This window comes from Lepisma saccharinum, chromosome 11 (assembly GCF_977018435.1).
Source record: "Lepisma saccharinum chromosome 11, izLepSacc3.1, whole genome shotgun sequence".
Classification (NCBI taxonomy): Eukaryota; Metazoa; Arthropoda; class Insecta; order Zygentoma; family Lepismatidae; genus Lepisma; species Lepisma saccharinum.
In genome coordinates, this window is record NC_139239.1 from 72,590,431 (window position 1) to 72,614,678 (window position 24,248).

At 37.6% G+C, this 24,248-nt stretch overlaps 1 protein-coding gene across 1 annotated transcript in view; it reads left to right on the forward strand.

Moving 5' to 3' along the window:
* Window positions 1-24,248, forward strand: part of LOC145995074 (uncharacterized) — a 263,680-nt gene that overhangs the window by 31,442 nt on the left and 207,990 nt on the right. The window contains exon 2 of the mRNA XM_083131606.1: window positions 4,348-4,790. Coding sequence (XP_082987732.1) covers window positions 4,348-4,790 — 443 coding nt within the window. The remainder of the gene's footprint in view (window positions 1-4,347; window positions 4,791-24,248) is intronic.

A 24,248-nucleotide genomic window follows, 5' to 3' on the forward strand; every position in this document is an offset into this window, starting at 1 on the left:
CCTTCTTCTCTCCTCTTTCTCTCTTGTCCTTTCCACTCTTTCTAACACCTTCTTCCATTCTTTGTTTATCTTCAGTCCCCCATTGCTCTCTATTTCCTTGGCCTCCTTCCATTTTCTCACTAGTATTCTCTTCTCCCTTCCTATCTGCTTAGCCTCATCCCACTCTATGTCATGTCTAAATATCGCATTTCTCTCTCTCTTAAGTCGTACATCATCCCTATGTTGTTTCAACCTGTCTTTCAGCCTCTTTTTCGTTTCTCCTATGTACACACTCTGACATTGTTTACATTTCACTTCGTAGATAATCCCTTCCTCTTCCTCTTCTCTGTTTTCCTTTTTCTTGTTTGCATTCTTCGCTATTCTTAAGATGCTTCTCCCTCCCTTCCTGTAAGTTTTAATGCCTGCTTTCCTGAGCACTTTGCATATATTTTCTGTGGTCTTCCCCATACTCCTTATTCCAAACCTCCTCTCCTCAACCTTGCTAGAAGGTTGAAACGTTACGTTTAGTTTATATTATATAATAAAATAAATTTCTGCCTTGGTCAGCATATTGAGTTTTTCTGTACAGTAGAAATACGAACATGACGTACAAAAGAATATGCTGATATCCAGTAAAACGGATAATCGATACAACTGTACGGATAATGCACACATTCTGGATTTTCGGGTAATCCGTATATTGCAGGTTCGAATATCCGCATATCGGATAATTCGGGTAATTCGAACATCGCGATAATTCGGATATGAAAATATCCTATTTCCGGAAAAAAATATTTTATCCAGATTTGAGAATCTCTACCTGGACACCACACCAATGACCTGGAGATAAGTGTTCGACCCCCTTCCCCACCGTCGTGTACACCGAAGCGAAAGACGTTGTTATATAAGGACCGCAACGCTTGCCAAGTCTCTTGGAATATTCTGGAGTCGCAACTGAGTCTCGGCCAAGATCTAATTTTGAGCGAGAAAACTAATTATCTCTGTAGTCACAAAACCGACGATACATGAAAAACGTGCCGACCGAGAGTGCGAAACCTTGCATTAGTCAGGGCCGTAGCAAATTATCCTGCCTAGTATCAACCTCCCCTTCAAACATTTGTCACGTCAAATGTATATAAGCAGTCTTGTTCCGTTTTCAGAAATCGTATCCGCCCAAGGAGTCCCAAGCTAATATAGATTCGGATTCCACTATAACTGTAGGTCCAGTCCAGATTAGCAAAGACGTCGGGAGGGGAGGGGGGAGTTGATCAGTTCAGTCGACCCTCTGGCAGAGTTGTTAAAGGTCCAGCAATTGTATAAATTCAATTCCGGTCCAGGAGAGAAAATCAGCAAGCGTTAATGGGTTCTGGACCGTAAAGAACCTTTTTATCATTATAGAATTTCAATTCTGTTCCGGAACCTTTTTTTTCCGGATCAATTTAATTGCGGTCCAAGTTCGGTATTGAAATGAAACAATACGCAACTTGGACCGAATTTAAATTGTGCGAGAAAAGAAGTTCCGGTCCTGTTACGGAACCCAATAGAACCCATTAGAATTTATAGGTTCCCTGGACCTTAAACAACCGTGCGCCCTGGTTATTTGTCAGTATTAATTACAAATTATATTTAAAAATAGAGATTATGTTGATTGTCAATAACAGTAAATTTGATAAGTTAATTTGTATTTGCAGACATGGTCATATATACGTATAAGGAGTAAAAACCTTCATTGTTTAATACACATTTTGCACTAATTTTGTAATCAAATAAACAACATTTGAAAAGTTTTTGAAAGTTACTTTAAGCTTGACTCTACCAATGTTACATGTAAAAACAATATATTTAAGGTTAAATAATTACTGTACATCAAGCTGTACATTATACCCAAATTGCTTACAAGGGAGGTTTCATGGAAATCGGAGGAGGACACATGGGTCAGATCCCCACTTCAATTTGTCCTTATCTTGACATTTGAGAGGGAGTTTTGCACCCTAAAAACGTTTTTTAGGCGAAACAAAAAAAACACGTATTTCTTCCTTTGGGCTTCTCTATACACCTGCAAAGTTTCATGGAAATCTGAGGGGGACACAGGGGTCAGATCTTCACTTTAATTTGTCCTCATCTTGACATTTGGGGGGGGGGGGGTGTTTGCCCCCTAAAACCATTTTTTTAGCCGAAACAAAAAAACACGTATTTCTTTCTTTAGGCTCCTCTATACACCTACGAAGTTTCATGGAAATCGAAGGGGGACACTTAGATAACCTCCCTTGTTAGAGCTGTCTAAATAGATATTCACAATAGTTTCCTGATTACATAAGTCTGTTAAACTATTGAGATCTAAATAACAGAGAAAGCACAGTTAATTTCACGTCAATGCTCTGATTTAGATTTTCAGATTTTGGAATGTAATAGTGGTTTTTCGAATGGGGAGGAACATTTTAAATCATCTGTCCTGGCGGCGGCCAAACGTCCAGTCGAGTCTTATTAAGGAGTTCCATTAGTTATAGAAGGAAATTAATTAAACTAACTAACTCTAGCCATCTTAAACCAGAAGGTTTATGGCTGCATCAACACAAGCCTTCCAAATGTCCCTATCCTGGCAAAGATTAATTAAATTAAGGAAATTAATTGTAACACGTTTGAATATTAATATTATTATTAAAATTATGAACAACGTTATTCTGAATGGCTAACACAGTTAAAAACTTTTTGATGATCTTCTCCAACTCAGTTTAGACCAGGGTGGATATTATTAAAAAAATATTTTTGATGACTTTTTTTAATTAAAACTATTTTTAATTTTTTTTAAAAAAAAACACGCTTAAAATTGCATGTATGGTTTTTGACCCTATAGATATATGTTTTTATAGAAGGGCTATTTCTAGTAAAAGCCCCTGTAAAATATTTGAACAGATTGATTAAAGGAAATAAAAAATTATATGTAAATATACATTTTCCTGTTTCTGATACTGTATCTATGAACCAACTATGGAAATGTTTCTTGAGTGTTTTGATTAAACTAATAATTTCAGTAACTTTTCTCCCAGTGAAAACAAAACATTCTGGATGGACTCTAAAATTATAACTTAAAAAATCTTTTATAGTATTTGTAGCTGAATTTTGGCAATTTTTTTTAATGATAGTTCTCATAATATCAGCTGTCATGTTTATTTACAGTTCAATGATATTTACACTATTTATGGTTTAACATGATTAACATTTTGTGTTATTTTCTACTAAAAATGTTTGCTATTTTTGCCTATAAAAAATATTGAATTTTAAATCAAGAGAAATTTAAATGTTTTTATGGTTGACATATCACATTTCCTTTCGTATGATTTATTGGATTTATTTTCTTTTTGTGCGAGCCATAGGCTGTACGCACTACATATTTTTGATTTTTCTACACTGTTTTGTTACATTTAGTTTTCTTTTAAGCTGTCTCTTACTTTGTCCCCTATATATACATTCTTCCCCTTCCTCGACAGTTCTTCTTCCAGTCTTTCTTCCTTCCTCCTCTCCCCACTTCTCTTTTCCTGCACTCTCACCAAAACACGCATACATTTTGCTTTACACACACTCACACTATAAAGATGGCTCGTCTGGAGCATGATCACTCATTTCGTTGCCTTCTCTAATAGCTTTCCCCCGCCGTTGTCTTACTTCTCCCAGGTAGTTCCCCACTTGTTGCCCCGCTTCCTTTATCTTCATTCTGTCGTCACCTGTTAAGTTTTTCATCCATTTGTCCCTGAGGTCACGTGTAGATGGGCAGTTCAGTAGGATATGCTTATCCGTCTCCTCCCCCACAAAGGACATATCGTTTCCCCTCCTTCGTTTCTGTTTCTTAGTTGTTTCCATTCCCCTAATCTGAACCATGCCAGCGCGCCTCTTTCATTTTTTTCCCACAACCTGGATATATTTAGCTTTCCCCCATTCTCGTACTCTTAGCTGTTCACTGATTGAGGTCTTTGTTTGGCAGTCTGCTATTATTTCTTGTCTGTCTATGTCGAGTAACCTGTCCCTCATTTGATTTTCTGTTGAGATGCCCCCTCTTCCTCCCTCTTCCCATACCCAACCCATTCCGCTATTATATAAGAGATTTTTCACTTCCAGACCCCAGCTGTAAACAATCTTTACGAAATTAATGTACTTTCACGAAAAGTGATTCAGATATCTACAAAATTCTTATGTGCATTATTCTCTAAATTATTTATTTAAAGTGATTTCAATCAGTGATTTTGGAAAGAAAATCACCCGATTTAAATCTTGGTTTAAATCAATTTAACCTTGGTTTAGACTAACTTAGGTTATTTTCTTGTTTATCCTGAAGAGACTTGAAGACCAACAATCCTCTTCGTCTCTTCACAGATAACCCCTGGGACCCTCGCAGCGCAGCACCTGGCCCCTGGGGACATCATACTAATGATCCAGGGACAGAGTACCACAGGGCTGTACCACATGGAAGCCAACGACCTGGTGCGCGAGGCCGGAAACTGCCTGGAACTGATGGTGCAGAAGGTGAACCAGAAGAGACCTTCCTACTCGGCCAGCAGCATGTCCCCTCCGATCCGGTCCCCGACCGCCGAGTCCCGAGGGATCGCAGGGACGCCGCCCCCGGAGCAGCGATCGGTGACGCCTCTGCCGCCGTCCATCTGGTACAGCGACGCGAAGGATGTCCCGACGCGGCCTTGTGGAGAGGCGCCGGGGGGGCCTATCCCGCATGCGCTGGAGACGGCCTATCCAGAGGAGTCCAGAAGCTGGGTTGCTAAGGAGCCGGAGACGGTGGGAGTTCTGCCAATCGCTAACGAGAGGTAAGGGAGCCATTTTTCCATATTTTATCTCTAACGTAACTGAAGGATCCAAAGCTGAAAAGTTGCTAATGGTTAATTCCGGTCTATCGTTTGTCACCTTCCTTTCTTGCCTATTACTTCACGCCCAGATAGCACAGAAAACTTGCTGCAAGCCTCAAGCAACTCTCCACGGCAAGCTATAACCATGCTAGCTATCTAGTGATTATAAGTCGAACTTGCAGCAAACTTGCCACAACAAGCCTGAAGCAAACTTCCTGAAAGCCTGAAGCAAGCTTGCCGCAAGCTGTCCACGGCAAGCTGTGAGCTTGCTGCAAACTTGCACCTAGCTATCTAGTCACCGTAAGTCGAACTTGCAGCAAACTTGCCAAAGCAGGCTTGCATCAAACTTGTCATAACCAGTAAACGTTAGGCAGTAGCCTTTCTTCAAAGCAAAAGTGCTTGCGAACACTAACTTGCCGAGTACCACTTACATCGAACTTGTATCCAGCTTGCCGTATCAAACTTACTTTGACAAGCTAAATCAAACTTTCGTGAGCTTGCCTCAAGCTTACATGCTATCTGGGCGTTCTTTGTACGCCTTTCAGCTTAGTGCCTTCGTCACCGAGTCAATTCCCGATTTGGCTACAAGCATGAATTTAGTCACAGATTCCTACCCTTGCATGGGCGTCGCCAGAAATGTTTGAGCGGTGGTCAGTCCGTCGATACAAAATAAGGCGGTTTAGTTTGAATCTCAGCCTGAGGAAGACCCTGATAGAGGGATGAAACATTACGTATATAGTGTGTTATTTTATTTAAAATAAAAAACTGCCTTAGTCAACGCTTTTAGTCCGAAGTATCTAGATCCATCTTTATACAGTGTGTTTCAGAAGTCGGCAATCCCCTAGTTTGCTTGCTTACATGAAAACTGGAAGCGATATTCACACCAGTGTTCTGCGTTATGAAGTCTACATATCCACTTATATATTTTTGAATTGCTTGCCATCTTATTATACAGAAAGTTCTAGTTAATCAGATGCTCATGTCATAGCTTTATATATATATATACATACACATACACACACCCACACACACCCCACAGACATGCAGCACTTAGTAGCTTTAGGAATAGCGATTTTATGGGAGAAGTGAAAAAGTGGCATTTTAGTGGCTTATAATCTTGGTTAGCAACACTAGTAGCCTAATTTTGTTGGTAGACGACATGTACTTAAGCACTGGCGATAGAACCGCATGAAAGAAAGCTAAATGCAGAAAAAAAAGGCAAAATTTATGAACGCTAACAAAAGAGATGGCTTTTATCTCCCGAATAATAAATATCTAAGAAACTAAAAGTTAAAATATGCAAATCAGTAATTTTGCCTGTAGTATTATATGGATGTGAAACTTGGGTCTTTACATTAAAAGAGGAACATAAATTAAGAGTATTGAAAAAAAACCAACAGAAAAATATTTGGATCGAACAGGGATGACGAGACAGGAGAACTCCACAATTTGTATTCATCTTCAGATATTATCAGAATCATTACATTAAGAAGAGTTAGGAGGGCAGGTGCTATTTGGCATGAATGGGAGAGGAAAGAGGAGTTTAGAGGATTCTTGTTGGGAAACCTGATGGTAAGATACCTGTAGGAAGGCCAAGACAAAGATTGAGAGATAACATTGAGATGGACTAAAGGAAATCGGTAAGGATGGAAAAGATTGGATTGATCTTACCCAAGATAGGGGCAGATGGAAGGCTTGTGTTGCTGCAACCACAAACCGTCGGGTTTAAGAAGGCTAGAGAGTTAGACAGTTAGTACAAAAGATAACGTATCATCCTGAGCAGGCCAGAATTTTTGAAAACTAAAATATTAATTAAAGCTAGCAGAGGAGAGAACAGATCACCTCTTTCTTGCTTTCTCCTCTTTGAACGAGAAGAAACCGCCAGAGTGGATTACCGCCACGTAGGAGGTGTCATTTCAGCAGAAGGTCTGTAACCAAAAATACATCCAGAATTGTTTATGTTAGAGCCAGGTGGACGTGTGCAAAGCCTGTGAGTCACGTTGCGCAAGACAGGCAAATAAACAATGAAGGAGAGAGAAATCTGCATGGCGGCAGGGCAGAGAAAGCTCAACGAAAGGGAAAACAATAACAATTGCCAGTGGCGTAACTATTGGGGGAGAGGGGTTATAAAATTTGGCCCCCTTGGATATGCTTTGTTTTTGGCCTTACCATTATTATTATTATATTTCTTATTAACAGTTTTGTTATCATGGTACTTCTAAGTAACTATAACTCTCTAGCCTTCTTAAACCCGAAGGTTTATAGCTGAAGCAACACAAGCCTTCCATCTGTCCCTATCCTGGGCAAGATCTATCCAATCTTTTCCATCCTTACCTTTTTCGTTTAGGTCCATCTCAACGTTATCCCTCCATCTTCGTCTCGGTCTTCCTAAAGGTATCTTACCATCAGGTTTCCCAACAAGAATCCTGTAAATTCTTCTTTCCTCTCCCACTCGTGCCCCATAGCCTGCCCTCCTAACTTTTATTTATTTAATCCTTCTAATAATGCCTGAAGATGAATACAAATTATGTAGTTCTAAGTTATGTAACCTCCACTCACCTGTCTCGTCATCCCTTTTAGATCCAAATATTTTTCACAGGATTTTTTTTCAAATACTCTTAATTTATGTTCCTCTTTTAATGTAAGGGACCCAGTTTCACATCTTTATAATACTAAAGGCAAAATAACTGTTTTGTATATTTTAACCTTTGAAGAGAAAAGTAACATGCATTTCCTGAATTAAGTCTGCTTTTTAATTCCTCTTTAATATCATTTTCATTTGTTAGTATTACTCCTAAGTACTTGAATTTGGAAACTAATTCAAACGAGTTGTTATCAATAATTAAATTTTCATTATTACTTAACACTTGGATTCGGCCTGTATCTCGTGGTACTTCACTTCCACTAATTGCTCTGTATTAATAACAGTTGTGAACTAGGCACATGTGATTCAAAATTATTCGTTATTCAATAGGCAACATCGTCTGCATATTTATCCACAAAATTTTCAGCATTTGTTCTTACGTCTTTCGAAATGAAAAGTTTTTAAATCGAGGAAACTAGAGAGGGTTTCAAGTTCGTGGCATTTGACTGCTCTTCTCTGCAATTCTTCAACTACGTAGTTTGTCAACTATTACTAGAAATGAATAAATTTTCATCAAATTCTTCTTCTTCCTTCTACATTCTTTCATGAAACAAGCCAGTAAAATTATTTTAGTGTTGAAGATACATATATGCAATATCAATACCATGAAAATGTTTGCACAAACATATTGAAAATTCCATGATAATGAAAAACGAATATGTTGTGTCAATACCTCAAATGTATTCGAGTCAGACTGACTATACTACCTAAGACTAATTATATAATGTTTGTATGAAACTATCTGATATGCATTTTCTTACATTTTTCTTACTGCTGTGGCGCTGTCAGCAGATTGATTGATTTGATTTATTTTACTTCGCTTTCTGTGCCACTATTGGCTAATTTGCGAAGACTGATGATATGATGAAATAGATGAATGGACACTAACAAGCATCCATGCCCAGGCCAGGATTCGAACCCAGGACCCCTGGCGTCGCAGCGCGATGTTCGTGACGTAAACCGATACGAAAGGGTGTCGCCAATGGCCCACCTTGAAACAATCATAGCCCACCTTTCTGCCCATCAAAATAGAGAAGCTATTTTTAGAAATTTTCAGGATAATTTTGTAGTAAAGAGAGGAAGAGAGAGAGAGAGAGAGAGAGAGAGAGAGAGAGAGAGAGAGAGAGAGAGAGAGAGAGAGAGAGAGAGAGAGAGAGAGAATAAACGAGACAGAATCATAGAGACAGTGATAGAACGAAGGAAAGAGTGAAAAAGATACAGAAACAGAGGGAGAAATAAAGATGTAAAGAGAGAAGGAGAGGAAGAAAAAAGAAGGATAGAGAAAGATAGGAAGAAAGAGAAAGAAATAAAGAAAAAAGGAGAGAAAAAGAGGAAGAAACACAGAAGCCGAAAGAAAGAGAGAAGTAGAAAAATGATAGAAGGAGATGGAGAAATCGAGATAAACAAGAAAAGAAAGAAGCAAAGAGACAGAGAGAGAGAGAGAGAGAGAGAGAGAGAGAGAGAGAGAGAGAGAGAGCCTGTGTGTGAGAGGCAGGGAGGTAGAGAGGGGAAGAGTTTAAAAAAGGGGCTACGAAGCCAGGGATTGTAGGTTCGAATTCTGGTTGAGGCATAGACGTCCTTGTGTTCATTTCTTCGTCTATTTTGTAATACCCGTGATTCAGGTAGAAAAGCGAGCGAGCATGCGAGAAAGACATATATACTCCGTCCCAGCTAACTATGGAGCAGGCAAACCAAAACAAGTCTCTGCGCAAGTAGTGACGCGAGACGACTCCACCAATGAACACGCGAGCGAGAGGAACGGAATTGCGTGGAGTGGAAGAAAGCGACTGAAGTTACCAGCCTTCCCATCAACGTCTACTGCTTAGCTCTGGCCAATAGATTTCCCTCGGTTTTATGACTCTATGCTCGGTTTTACTCCACAGTTAGCTGGGACAGGGTATACACGTACTGTATGTGAATGTCTACATATACATACCATATTCATGTGTATTCGAGTGAGTGAAAGAGCACGTTCACGTGTTTGGCACACGTTGTCAGTTTTCCCATTTGGATTGTGAATGTCTGTAGAGGTCGCTTTCAAGAATTCTTGATGAAATCAACATACTAATTGGCAATGCACCATAATTTTAGCTATAATATCCAATAATAAATGTGAATAATTATTCCATTTAATTTTGGATAAACATTTCAGTAATAATGGCACATAGTTCTTATATATTGTAATTGAAATACTAACCGCTCTGGAATACTTTCAATAGTGACTAACGTAACCGTAACTTAATCTTTAAATAAAGTAGTAAGTTAATTATTTTAAAGTTAAGCAAGGATTAAGTTAATATTTTTTTTAAATTCCACGAAAAATCGAGTTTTGATCCTAGTGTCGAAATGTTAAAGTTAACAAGTAATGTATTTCACAGCGAGTTTCATACAGTTAAAACTAGAATAAATTAGAATAGTAAATTTTATACGCTTTCTTCTAAATTTCAAAGAAATTATATAACTAACTAACTAACTCTCTAGCCTTCTTAAACCCGAAGGTTCATGGCTGCAGCTGCAGCAACACAGGCCTTCCATCTGTCCCTATCTTGAGCAAGATCTATATATTCTTTTCTATCCCTACCGATTTCCCTTAGGTCCATCTCGACGTTGTCCCTCCATCTTCGTCTTGGCCTTCCTACTGGTCTCTTACCATCAGGTTTCCCAACAAGAATCCTGTAAACTCCTCTTTCCTCTCCCATTCGTGCCACATGGCCTGCCCACCTAAGTCTTCTTGATTTAATTATTCTAATAATATCTGGACATGAATACAAATTATGTAGTTCTAAATTATGTAACCTTCTCCACACACCTGTCTCCTCATCCCTTTTAGGTCCAAATATTTTCCTAAGGATCCTATTTTCAAATACTCTCAATTTATGTTCCTCTTTCAATGTAAGGGACCAAGTTTCACACCCATATAATACTACAGGCAAAATTACGGTTTTGTATATTTTAACTTTTAGTTTCTTAGATATTAAACGAGAAGACAAACGTTTATGAAGAGAGAAGTAACGTGCATTTCCTGAATTAAGCCTACTTTTTATTTCCTCTTTAATATAATTTTCATTTGTTAATATTACTCCTAAGTATTTGAATTTGGAAACTGGTTCAAACGAGTTGTTATCAATAATTAGATTTTGATTATTACCTAACACTTGGTTTCGGCCTGTAAGCATATATTTAGTTTTCTCTTTGTTAACTTCCAAACCTATCTCTTTAGCAGTTTTGAAAAATATTTTAGCATTATTCTTAATTGTATTCACATCATCCCCCAGTAAGTCTACATCATCTGCATATGCTAACAACTGAGTCACACCATTTAATTTTAGTCCTTCTTTAGTTTCGTTTACCTTCCTAACAGCATATTCTAAGGCAAAATTAAAGAGCAATGGAGATAATGCATCTCCTTGTTTTAACCCATCATGAATTGTAAATTTGTCAGACATATTAATACCCACACGAATTTTACTTTCTGTTTCACTGGTGCATATTTTTATCATACTAACAAGCTTCTTAGGTATTCCAAACTCTACTAATATATTATATAATTTATCTCTTTTGACCGAATCATATGCTTTTTTGAAATCAATGAATAGCTGATGGACATTTTGATTATATTCCCACTTTTTTTCAAGTGTCTGTCTGATGTGAAAAATTTGATCTGTAGTTGATCTGTTGCGTTTAAATCCACATTGATAATCACCTATAATTTCATTAGCATATGGGGTTAGTCTTGTTAAAAGAATGTTAGATAATATTTTATATGTTGTTGAGAGTAGAGAAATTGCACGGTAATTATTGCAGTTCATTTTATCACCTTTTTTAAACACAGGAACAATTATGGATTCTTTCCACTGTTGAGGGATTTCTTCTTTATTCCATATTAAACAAATTAATTTATGAATTTGACATATTAATGAATTTCCACCATATTTAATTAACTCAGCTGGTATTAAATCAATGCCAGGTGCTTTGTTATTCTTTAGCCTTTTAATAGCATCTTGAACTTCAGTCAAGTTAGGTTCTGGAACTAAAGGTTCTGCTGTGTGTACTTCATTCACTTCTGATTTATCTCCTACATGGACATTTAAAAGGTCATTAAAGTAGTTCTTCCATCTATTTAGAATATCGCTTGGTTCAGCTAGAAAATCACCGTCTTTATCTTTTATCAAGTTTACTTTAGGTTGCCACCCCTTTCTAAACTCATTTACACCTTTATATAAATCTCTGATATTTTTATTTTTGCTGTTTGTTTCAATTTCGTTAATTTTGCTTTTCAAGTAATCTCTTTTTTTACTTCTAAATGTGCGGTTAACTTCTCGCTTTATTCTATTATAATTGTTTAGATTTGTATCATCAGAGTTATTTAACCACCTAAGTCTAGCCTGATTTCTTATTTCTATTAGATTATGACATTCATTATCAAACCATGGCTTACTTTTTCTCGGTTTATGGTATCCTATACTTTCTTTAGCTGCTGATTCTATTGCATTGCGTATGTGCTCCCAATTCTTATTTACGTCTGTTTCATTTATATTTTCATCATCATTTAAATCCTGCAAAACATCAAATCTATTTGACAGTTTAATTTGGTAATCATCAGTAAACTTTCCTGTATCAAATTTTAGAACTTTTAGATTTTGTTGCTTATGATTTATCACTGAGAGTCTTTCTCTTAATTTAGCAATTACTAAATAATGGTCACTGGCACAGTCAGCACCTCTATGTGTACGAACGTCAATTATACTAGTATGCCTTCTCTTATCAATGAGAATATGATCTATCTGATTATGAGTTTTACTATCTGGAGAAGACCAGGTATATTTATGGATATCTTTATGTTTAAAAGTGGTACTTTTCACAATTAAATTCTTTGAGGTTGCAAAAGTAATCAATCTTATACCATTATCATTACTTAATTCATGAAGACTTTCTTTACCAATCGTGGGTTTAAATGTCTCTTCTTTGCCAATCTGTGCATTACAGTCACCTAACAGAATTTTCATATCATACTGAGAAAATTTATCAAAGACCTGTTCTAACTCTGCATAAAAATCATCTTTAGTATTATCATCTTTATCTTCCGTTGGTGCATGTATGTTTATTAAAATAATTTTACACTACCTACCCTGTAAAACTGCATATGATATCCTATCATTAATAAATTCTACTGTTTTAAGAGCTGAGATAATTCTATTATTTATGAAAAAGCCTGTTCCAAAATTATGATTTTCAGTACCACCATAGAAAAAAGTATAATTTTTAGTTTTACAATTCCCTTCTCCTGGCCACCTAACTTCCTGGACAGGTACTACATCTAATTTATACTTAACTATCTCATTAACTGTACACTGAAATGCCCCAGGCGGTAAAGGCTCAGATCATTCCAGGTGCCTAATTTAATATCCTTATTCCTAATGTAGATCTTATCCTTAGTCCAGGGACCTCGCAAAGTAGTCCCCACCCGGAGATCCGAACGGGGGGACTATTTTACCTCCGGAATATTTTACCTTGGGTACATCCATGGCCTTATATTGCTGATTCTTGACATGTCTTTTTACAGTGCAGAGTTGTCAGCTCTACGCCTAACCCCCAATATGAATGGAGGAACTACTACAGAAGACAAACACAAACACATTAGACAGCACAACTACTACACAAGACACACACAAACACATCACAACTTTAACACAATATAAACACAAACACACCACAACTACTACACAAGACAAACACAAACAAATTAGACAACACAACTACTACGCAAAACAAACATACTAGACATGAACTCATTAATTATTAATAACTGAAACCTTACTTGATATGACCACCACAAGTGATTAAAATATTATCATTTTTACCATCAAACTAAATAACTCGATGCCTGAGAAATAGAATGTAATAATTTGAAATACAACCTCACAAAAATTTCTCGAAAAACTAATTATAACAGACCAAATCAGCAGAGAAAAACCCTTGATACCCTAGCAGAATAACTGGTTCCACACTTTTCAAAATTCCAAAAATTTAATTTTAAAGTCAAACAACAAAAACTTTATGACTAAAATTTCCATGTAACTTTTAAAGTTTTTTCTTGAAGGTATCTAAAGTTTAATCACGAAGTAAAATATAATTGTGCATTACAGTACACACTGTATGAAACGTAAAAAAAAAAAAAGAAACAAAGAAATTATATTGCTCACATTTTTGTTCTTCCCTTCTTCGGCTTTCAAAGAACCAGATGGCGTGTCCAAGATTTTCTAAAAGGGAGGGGGGAGGTTGCGTATACTTTTTTTAGTAGTTTGCCCTCATTTTGCCATCTTTTCCTGTCTTTGACGATATTTTTTTTAGGAATATTTGGCCAAAGAGACCGGGTATGACCGCCTTCAGATCCCCCCTTTGGCACGCCACTGCCAAGAACACACGTAAACATAACACTATTAAGCCTTGTTTCCATTATGAAAAACTAAATATGCTGACCAAGGCAGTAATTTATTTTATTAAAAACATAAACTAAACGTAACGTTTCAACCTTCTAGCAAGGTCTTCATCAAGTACAAAAGTAACAAGATACACAAAAAGGGCATTTATATATACACAAACATTACTCCCTCCAGACTATTAGAAAGTTGTTAGGAACTTTCTAGCAGGTGGCTTTCACTTGCTAACTGTACTTTCACCTAAAAGGCTAAACATAATTACTTTCATATAGAATGTGGTTGGACTTTCTATCTCACGCTCTTTTTCCTTCATTTTTCTCCCTTCTCCTCTCCTCTTTCTCTCTTGTCTTTTCCACTCTTTCTAACACCTTCTTCCATTCTTTGTTTAACTTCAGTCCCCCATTCCAGTTCATTATGTCTTCTTCACCTTTCTTCTCTATTTCCTTGACTTCCCTCCATTTTCTCACTAGCATTCTCTTCTCCCATCCTATCTGCTTAGCGTCATCCCACTCTATGTCATGTTATGTTTCTCTCGTGTGTTTAAATATCGCATTTCTCTCTCTCTTAAGTCGTACATCATCCCTATGTTGTTTCAACCTGTCTTTCAGCCTCTTTTTCGTTTCTCCTATGTACACACTCTGACATTCTTTACATTTCACTTCGTAGATAATCCCTTCCTCTTCCTCTTCTCTGTTTTCCTTTTTCTTGCTTGCATTCTTCGCTATTCTTAAGATGCTTCTCCCTCCCTTCCTGTAAGTTTTAATTCCCGCGTTTCTAAACACTTTGCATATCTTTTCTGTGGTCTTCCCCATACTCCTTATTCCAAACCTTCTCTCCTCTTTTTCTTTCTCTTCCAATTCTCCCCTGCCCGTTTTCTTACTTCTTCTGTTTATGTCTAGTCTATCCTGCTTCTCATAGCCATTCTTTTCCAGCTGTTTCCATAGGCTATTTATTTTGCCTTCTTTTTCACATTCTTTCATGCATATTTTCTTCATTCTGTCCTCCATATTCTTTATAAAATTTCTTTTTGTCACCTCACTTACATCACTTCTTTTGTGGCAGAACACCCCTGCTGCACACTTCTTCTGATGCCAAGCGGTTTCAATTTCTTGTCCTCTCTTCCTTTTCATCAATATATCCAGGTAGCTTAATTTGTCTTCTTCTTCTATTTCAAGTTCCAATAATATCCCTCTTTCTTCGTCTTGTATTTCGTAAACATATTATCGAAAAGAAAGCTAAAATTCGATTAACTTTATCGCGATTCCTACAACTATATATATACTTTGTATATTAGAGGAACGTCAAGCAAATGAAAGGTTTAATGAGTAAAGAATAGTTAAATTTTGTACACTCACCTCAATTAGATGAAGGTAAAGTGTTCCCCTGTGCTTAGCACCACGCCATGAAGGCGTGAGTGGGGTTGATGTGATCAGCACAACGCCCCCGACCGCCTTTACCCCCCAGGTACCCATGTTATTCGACGCTGGGTGGGCGCCGGGGCCGCTTCCAACGTTAGAAAAGTTCCCGGATTTGAACCGGCCGGGGATCGAACCCGGGACCTTGAGCATGGTAGTCAGACGCGTTACCGACTGAGCCACCGCGGCAAACTCAATTAGTACTCCGGCAATTTGTTTCTTTATACAACATATTTGCAGAAGATACAATTCAATCTACAGGTATATCAATATACGCTGTATAAAACACACCTTAATACTAACTTCGTTGACCCTTTACAATCGACAATATTCTCTAGGAAAACTTCTTTACATCAAAAATGTTAAGTTATAAAATTTGTCTAAAGCTTGTTCGGCGAAACATCAAACTTCACACCCCGGGAGGGTCACATGAACCATTGAACCAATGGTCCAGTTGCCGTGGTATGGGGAAATTCTCGTGGTATTTGCGTTGCCAAATTTTTCGTTTCCAGTCATTTTCGAAACAGGTGGCACCCTCAACAAGGCCAGGCACGGCGAAGACTAAGGGCCGCTTTAGACCATAGCATTTTTCTTAACATTTGTGCCATGACCAAAATGCTACCGTGCAAAGCGAGAAATCTTATGGCTTTTCAGATGCCATGGCATATTTCATGGCATTTCTCAAGGATAGGATCGGCCATATTTACGTAGCACATGGACGTCCGCAGGATTTTTTCCAGGGAGGGGCAAGGAAGGTATTTTTTTCCAGGGGGGGGGCAAACGAAGGCAAATTTTCACCAAAAATAGTGTTGTTCCCTAAAAAACATTGCTTAAATTTGAATTTATGGTGTTCATGCAATAATTAACACATATTATTGTGGCTAAAATGAAATTATATGTGTGAAATACATATTTTTTGGTTGACTTTCATTTTCCAGGGGGTGCACGCCCCCCCCCCTTCCGGACGCCCATGACAGCATTTTTCGTAGCATAACCAATCAGAAGCATGCTCTAGGTCAGGGGTTTCCAACTGGCGGCCCGCGGACCGCATGCGGCCCCCGTTGCCTTTTTCTGCGGCCCGCGAAGCCAGTTTGCAAAATACATTAATTTTATGTATTTTTTTTTATTAAAATACGTTCTCCTTTTACTGAAGGAACGGATGTTCTGTGAAGAAAGACAATATCACAGGTAGAATTGATTTTGCAGTCAATAATGATAATCAGAAGAATCTAAAGTGACGTAACTTTCTCTTCACACCAAGCATTCCATCCCTTCGCTATGTGGAATGAACTCTGCCGCTTCCGTGAAGGCTTCACTCTTTGTGTTTAGAAGCAAACTGCAGAGAGGCGCTATAGAGATCTGTTTTACTACGCACGAAGTACGAAGAGATTTCCAGTGTTCCAACTCGGATTGTACTGTGACTGATTGTTAAAGTTTGTGCAAATATCGAAACGAGCAATATCTCCAAAAAACGTAAGATTGAAAATTAAAACAGCTTCTCTCCAACTTGAATTGCGTGATTTGGAAGGCGATGTGTTCCTTCGAACTAGGCAAGAAAAGGGGCCAGAGTTTTTCAAATATTTTTCAAAAGAACGCTTTCCAAACCTTCATAGTTTTGAGCAAAGAATGACATCGATGTTCGGCAGCACATACACGTGTGAAAGTAATTTTTCTTCAATGAAGTTCATCAAGAACCGCTACAGAAGCCGACTGGCAGATTTTTCACTGCTTCACCTTCTGAGACTTTCAAATACAGAAATTCAAATACAACTTTATTAAAAGAAGCAGATCGGCCTCAATTTTCACATTGAACACTTACTATGAAGGATTATTATTTGTATGGTGTGTCTTTAATTTCTTTCAATTCATCAATAAGTATTGGGTGTTTGTGAAATAAATTGTAATTATACAATTTTGATTTGTAATTCCATTGTTTTATTGCCTCATTTTAGAAATTTAGGTCATGCGAAAGTACTACATTTTCAGATCAGTACTTACAATTTTTGTAATTTTTAATCCCCCCCCCCCCAAAAAAAATGCTGCTGGATATAATTTTGGCCCTCGGACCTTTTGAAGTTGGAAACCACTGCTCTAGGTCACGAGTGCAGATATAATGGCGGTCGCGTGAGATGTAAACAATGTGTCACTTCACATTTTTAAAAGACGATAACTATTCAACCGAGTGGAATAAGGTTTCCTATTAAATGGTTTTAGGTACAAAGCAATGGCGCTGCTTAAATACATACTTTATAGCGTTTATTGTACACGTATGGAAGAATATTTTAGTTGTTTCAATTGTAAATACCGTGGACCAGGGTGGGAAATCCTAGGGGGGGATGGGGGGAATTTCCCCCCTCCAATCTTCGCCTCAAAAATCCCCCAACCAATTTTTTTTCTGGGGGAGAGTTTTGTTACAACAAACAAAAGATAAGCAATTATTTTTAATTTCAAGTATACTGTACTAAGAATAATATCGAAAACATACACAAATTAGTGTAGTTGTGAGACTTCAATGCTTTTTCTCTCAAAAGATCATTAACATATCTACATCAATAAGCACAGTAAAAGTAAAACGCTAAACAATAATAATTATGAAATCTAATTGATTTATATTAACATAAAGCAAAAATTAAATAAAAACTTACACATAATAAAACCACTTGAACTAATTCATAATTTATTAACATCTTTAACCAGTTAGTAAAGGAATTAGTTTGCTACTTTATAATATCTGATATACATAAAAGTAACATTTTTGGTATAATTAATAATAATAATACATTTTTAATTTAGTAATTTATTTTTACTTTAAATAACATTATAAATATGTATACCATATATTTTATATGTATGTTTGTGGGGGGAGGGGGTTTGTAGATTAAGATCTTTCTCCCCCCACCAGTTTTCAGTGATTTCGCACCCTGCCGTGGACTCACCATACAGTGTAATTCGACGTGTCTTTCGTGCTGTATATACAGTAAAAACTGCATATCCCCGAACTTCTATAAGAAGGAAACCTGTAAATACGGAAAAAAAAAAGTCCCCAGAACGGACCGATTTTATACCTGAAACCTCCTTAACGCGGAAACAGAACACCATTGAAAGACCAACGAAATGATTTTATTCTCAGTAAGACGGAAATTTCTTCCTTTATTTTTTTCGCTCGCAAGAAAACAATGCAATACTGTAAGTGGAACACGCCTCTGTTGCCACTCGCTTATCAGTAACATTGTGGATATGAAAGAATGTGCTACAATCCTCATAGCTGTTACGATTCCGTTTTTTCCCTTCATGTCTTACCCTCTTTCTCCACCTTTCTTTGTGTATTTCTCCTCTGTTCCTTCGTCATCTTTCTATTTTTCTTGTATCTCTTTGTTTCTTTCTTTTTTTCTTCACTTTAATCTCAATCTTTCTTCACCTCTCTTATTCCATCTTTCAATCTTTCTCTTTCCCTCTATGCACATCGCGCTACGACGACAGGGGTCCCGGGTGCGTATTTCACATATGCACATTGTAATAGAGATTGGGGGCGTGGCTTGTAATGGAGAAGTTTCTGGTTGGCTGGAGTCTATATTTTCTTTATTGAGTACTTCTATGGCGTGCCTAACAATTGAATGATGTAAACCACTTACATTTTTCTTTTTCATCTATTATCTACTTTTTATACATTGCTTTGATCTTTTCTACATCTTTCTATTGTAGTTCACTTTCACTAAATCCATACTTATCCTCCAGCAATTTATTTATATTCCTTCGCCTTGTGCTGCCATCTATTTTTCTTTTTTGAAACTTCTCTCTTTTCATCTTGTGATGTTTCCAGTATGTAGTATCTATTTTGTAACAACGTTTTACAAAACAAATAGCCGCGCGCTTATATAGTCGAAATTAATGTTTTGGCGCAACTCAAGGTTTTTAAAGTAAGAATTAAAAATGGTCCTTGTTTGCATCTGACGAAAAGCGGAAAATGACCCAATATATTAAATAATTGTATAAGAATTTTCATCCAACGCAACATTTTAAAAATTATTGCCTCTTTTATTTCCAATAAGAAAGTCTATTCGCTTTTCGAGTATTGATTACTATCCGATTGCGTTGTATACCCACTAGATGGTTCTGCTTGTAGTCTGTGCTTTACAGAAAGTGTTCGCACAAGTCAATGAAATAAATGCCAGTGTCCTATCCTATATCATTGAGGCAGTCTGCTGGCCAATAGAAAGCATTCATACACAAACCACGCCCCCAATCTCTATTTCAATGTGAACATGTGAAATACGCGTCCCGGGTTCGAAAAGATACATAAGTACAGTGTCTCTCAAAAGTTTTAGGACAACGACATTTTAAACTAGGCAACCCAATTTACACAAGCCGTTGGTGGGTTGCGTGCAGAGTTAGGCTCCATTTCAGGGTTGCCACATGCACAATAGATATTTATAAAATACGCAAAAGAAATATAAACTAGTATTAATGTATAAAATTATTAAAAATATCACTATTATATCGCAAATGACAAAATTCTTTCTGAAAGAAAAAAATAGGTTTTCTAGTATTTCATCGCTGATGAGTTTGGTTTGGTTTGAGTTGCTGTTTTAAGTCCACTTTATGCACAGTAAGGCTAATCGGGACTGGACCTACAGTTTAAAGTGGGATCGGAACCACTTGTGCCTCCACCGGGTATCGAACCCGGGACCCCTTGATTACAAGGCAAAGACGCTACCACTGTGCCATGGGGCGAGGCCCTCATCGCTGATGAGTCTACAGTAAGGAAAAGAGGGGAGAGGAAACGAAAGGTTACAAAAGAGAGGAGAAAGAGAAAGCGAAAGGGGAAGAGGAAAAGTAGAGGAGAGAAGAAAGATACGATAGACGAGGAGAGGAGATGTAGTGAGGAGAATGGAAAAAGATTCGACGAGAGATGAGGAAAAAAGAACAAAGAAGAGAAAAGAGGATGAAAACGAGAGGAGAGGAGAGGAGGAGACGAGAAGACGGAAGTGGAGAGTAGAGTAAAGGAGAGAAAAAGAGAATAACGAAAAAAGAGAGAATAGTGTAGTGGAGTCGGAAATCTAAGACAGGAAAGGAGATAAGAGGAGTGGAGAAGAGTGGGATGGAGATAAGATGCGAGAAAAGTAGGGAAGGCGATATGAGATAAAAGCAGAACGGAAAGAGGGGAGAGAAGAAGGAGAAGGAACTGGAGAGAAGAGGTAGTTGCAGAAAATATCGTCTGAGCGTCAAGAATGGATGCATTGGTCAAATTATCGACATGAAACATTCAATAACATTTTGAAATGTACTGGAGAATATATTAGATCGGTGCGAAATGCCTTTTGGCTGAGTTCAGAGCAAATTAAAATCTTCCATGTAAGATCTTTGATTTTACCTGCGATTACACCACTAAAAAAATGAATGTAATTTTTAATATTTATAAGAATTATTCAATTTTTCTCCACTTCTCGGTTCGTTGAAATGGAGATTTTGTAATTCAATATTTCCCCTCCCCCCATCGTTAATTCCAAACTGAATCATTCCGTTTCACACGGCGTGGACAATGAACACAATGGGATATGTCTAAAACTTACGAAAATTTTCTGCCACCGAAAGGGTTTGAACCTACGACCATCAGATTGACAATCCTGAACGGTAGCCACTACCCTACAAGCTTTAGCTCCTTAAACCAGGTAGAAGAACCACTACACCACGCCTTTAACTTCGAATTAAACAACAATTTTCTTTAAGTATTCTGTTCCTCCAATATTGTAAATGTCGTTTGGTATACGTGTAGTTGAACTTTTACTTAAATTTTGATTTGCTTTCTTGTAGTATAACCGATATCTTCGAGAAATAATTTTCGAAGTGATTAAAAACGAGAATATTGGTAGTTGTGAAAATTCGAGTTATTTCTTCTAACTGATTATTGTGATTAGACATTATTAATGGAAAATATCTAGAGGCTTGAACATTACAGGACGATGTTCTTTTCCTGTGATACTGTAACAGACAAAATGCTTGTTTACTGATGCAAGTCTTGTGTCCAGAATAGTCTTATGAAAGGTATTTGCTGTTGCGTAAGATAACACGAAATAATTACACCGTGTGCGAACTACCAAATCTGTGCAACGTTATACGTAAACAGGTGGAAAATTTTATTCATAAAATCACTTTACATTTGACAGTGTTAGTCAAGAGAGACTCGTGGGACACTGTGTTAAGGTGCTGACTAAATCCTTCTAATTTTTCTTCCTCGAAGAACAACAATTTCTAAGGAAGAGCAACAGTGATGATCTTTCTTATTTCTTTTAAATGCTTACACTTTCCTTTAATTGGGTTAGAAATAAATAAGAATATTGGTTGCATTTCTGTCATTGACGTAGACCAGAGAGAGAGACAGACAGACAGACAGATATTACAAAATATGGTAGACCAGGGCATTACGGATCAATTTTTCTTTACAACAGTTTTTATTGGCCAAGGAATTATGCTAGCAACACAAAACTCTACCAAAAAATTAATTATAGTTTCTACTACATGTGCATAGCATTGAAAGAACCAGAAGTTGAAAATACAATTCAGAAAAAAATATTTTGTGGGACACTGCAATTGATCCGTATTGCCTTGATAGCAGGGGTAAAACGGATCACTAACGGGGCAATATGAATCAGTTTAATTTTATGTATATAACATAAGATTAAAAACATAAAAAACATAAAAACAAGTACCGTATACTGTATTACAGTTTTGGGATCTGACATATACCGCACACAAATTGTTTTCTTCCGACAGCATTTACGCAACGCTCATGATACCATTTACGACAGGACTGACATTGAATCCAATCTCCCATCTGTGCACATCTTGGATCTTCATATGAAATCTTACAAAAACTACAAGAATTGCTAGCAATCATGTCTACATTCGACATGACATTTCTTCGTACGCCCTGACTAGTCCTTTTTCTTTATTAAAGGGATGCGGTATGTTCTCTTTCTCTGCAAACTTGAAAACGTATCGTTGGGTGTTGGCCCGAATCCTCTTCGAGCTAAATCACACAATCTCGAAGAAAGAGCCTGCTCAAACTCATCACTAAACACTTTCTTTACACCAGGACGACCAACGTCATCTGATCCACCAGATGTTCTTCGTTGCAATGAAGTATATGGCACACCACAAAGTTCCGCAGCTTGTCGAATAGTCTTTTCTCCGGATGTCACCAAACGCACAGCTTCACACATTCCTACTAAAAAAGGTAAAGTGCTCCCCTGTGCATAGCACCACGCCATGAAGGCGTATAGGGGGTGTGGGGGTAACGCCCCACACTTTCTTGATCCGGTCGTGAGTGGGGTGATGTGATCAGCATCACGCCCATGACCGCCTTTACCCCCCAGGGTTTCCCCCAGGTACCCATGTTATTCGACGCTGGGTGGGCGCCGGGGCCGCTTCCATCGTTAGAAAAGTTCCCGGATTTGAACCGGCCGGGGATCGAACCCGGGACATTCCTACTACAGACCACGAATTTCTGGTGGACTTCTTTTGATAATCGCGAACTATCTGGAAATTGAAAGCGTCGTGTTAGAAGAGATACTGTTAAGTAAAAGTACGTAAAACGTACTGAAAGTGGGAGATCCGTTTTGCCCCGTTTTGGCCGATCCGTAATGCCCTGATTTGCATATTGTCGACATATGTCCATTTAAATAATAACAAATAGGGTTAGTCATATCAAATACTGGCACATCGCAAAAACACACCCTACCTTATCACATGTTAAATTGTAGAGCACTTAAACCCCTACATTCTACAATGCAACCTTACCAAACGTCGAACAAAACTTACAATGGGTACTTTTTCTGCATCGTCTCCACCAACTTGCTTACAACAATCACTTGTCACAGACGCGCGCCAACTGCCACAGCGAACAAAGACAGGCAGCTAGTAAGCGGACAGATGGCAGCATGATCCGCTATATTTTTCAAGTTCGTGGCTGCAACAGTTTTCTTTGCAGGTCACGTGAACCTTACATTGATCCATAATGCCCTGTGATCCGTAATGCCCTGGTCTACCCTAGTTCAAATAGTGCGAGCGCCATTAAAAAGTCATGATAATTCTATGTTGCGTACTTAGAATTATTCATACAATAAAGAACATGTCTAATTGTGAGTTAACAAAAAAAAACAATAATAAAGAGACATTTTCGCATCACGATTGCAGTTCGAAAAAGTCGGCACAGGGATTGAAAGTAACGCACTGTCCTGACTAAATCGGTGAATCGGACGTCTGGTAGCCTTGCATCAATGATTATAAAACTAAAACCACCCAATATTGCAGCTTGAAGACTTTTGCGCAAGAAACAGATTCATTTATAAAAAAAGCAAAATTGAAATTTTTACTCATTTCAAAAATCTACGATGTTATTTTCGTATTTATTTATTTATTTATAGGTTCACATTTAAATATTTTAGGGTTTGAGGGGGAAGCATGGCCCACATGGCCCCTCCCTTGGGTACTGACCTTACGTAGACAGTGGAAGAGAAATTTTGGAGAACCTTTCTATTAAATTTAGTATTTACATTCACCTTATGCTCAGATAGGTTAAACCGTTTATTGACAATCGTGAAATTTTCGTTTAATAGATAATATTTGGTTTTAAACGACGGGAGAACATTGGTCGAATTTCATTTCTTGCTCTTTTGAGAGAATATATACTTCTACAATAGGAATCGCGTTCGGAAACCGTGAAAAAAATGACTTGGTTTTCAAAGGCAGACAAGCTTGGTAGTCTAGCTTGCTCGCGATCAAAGTGACTCACTCACGCTATTCAAGGCCACGTCTTATCGCAAAACACTGCGTCGATGCACAGTGTCTGCACCCAGCACGTTACAAGTGACCAGAGTCGAATTTTAAAGAGAATCTGAAGAATGGTAGAAGTAGTACAGTG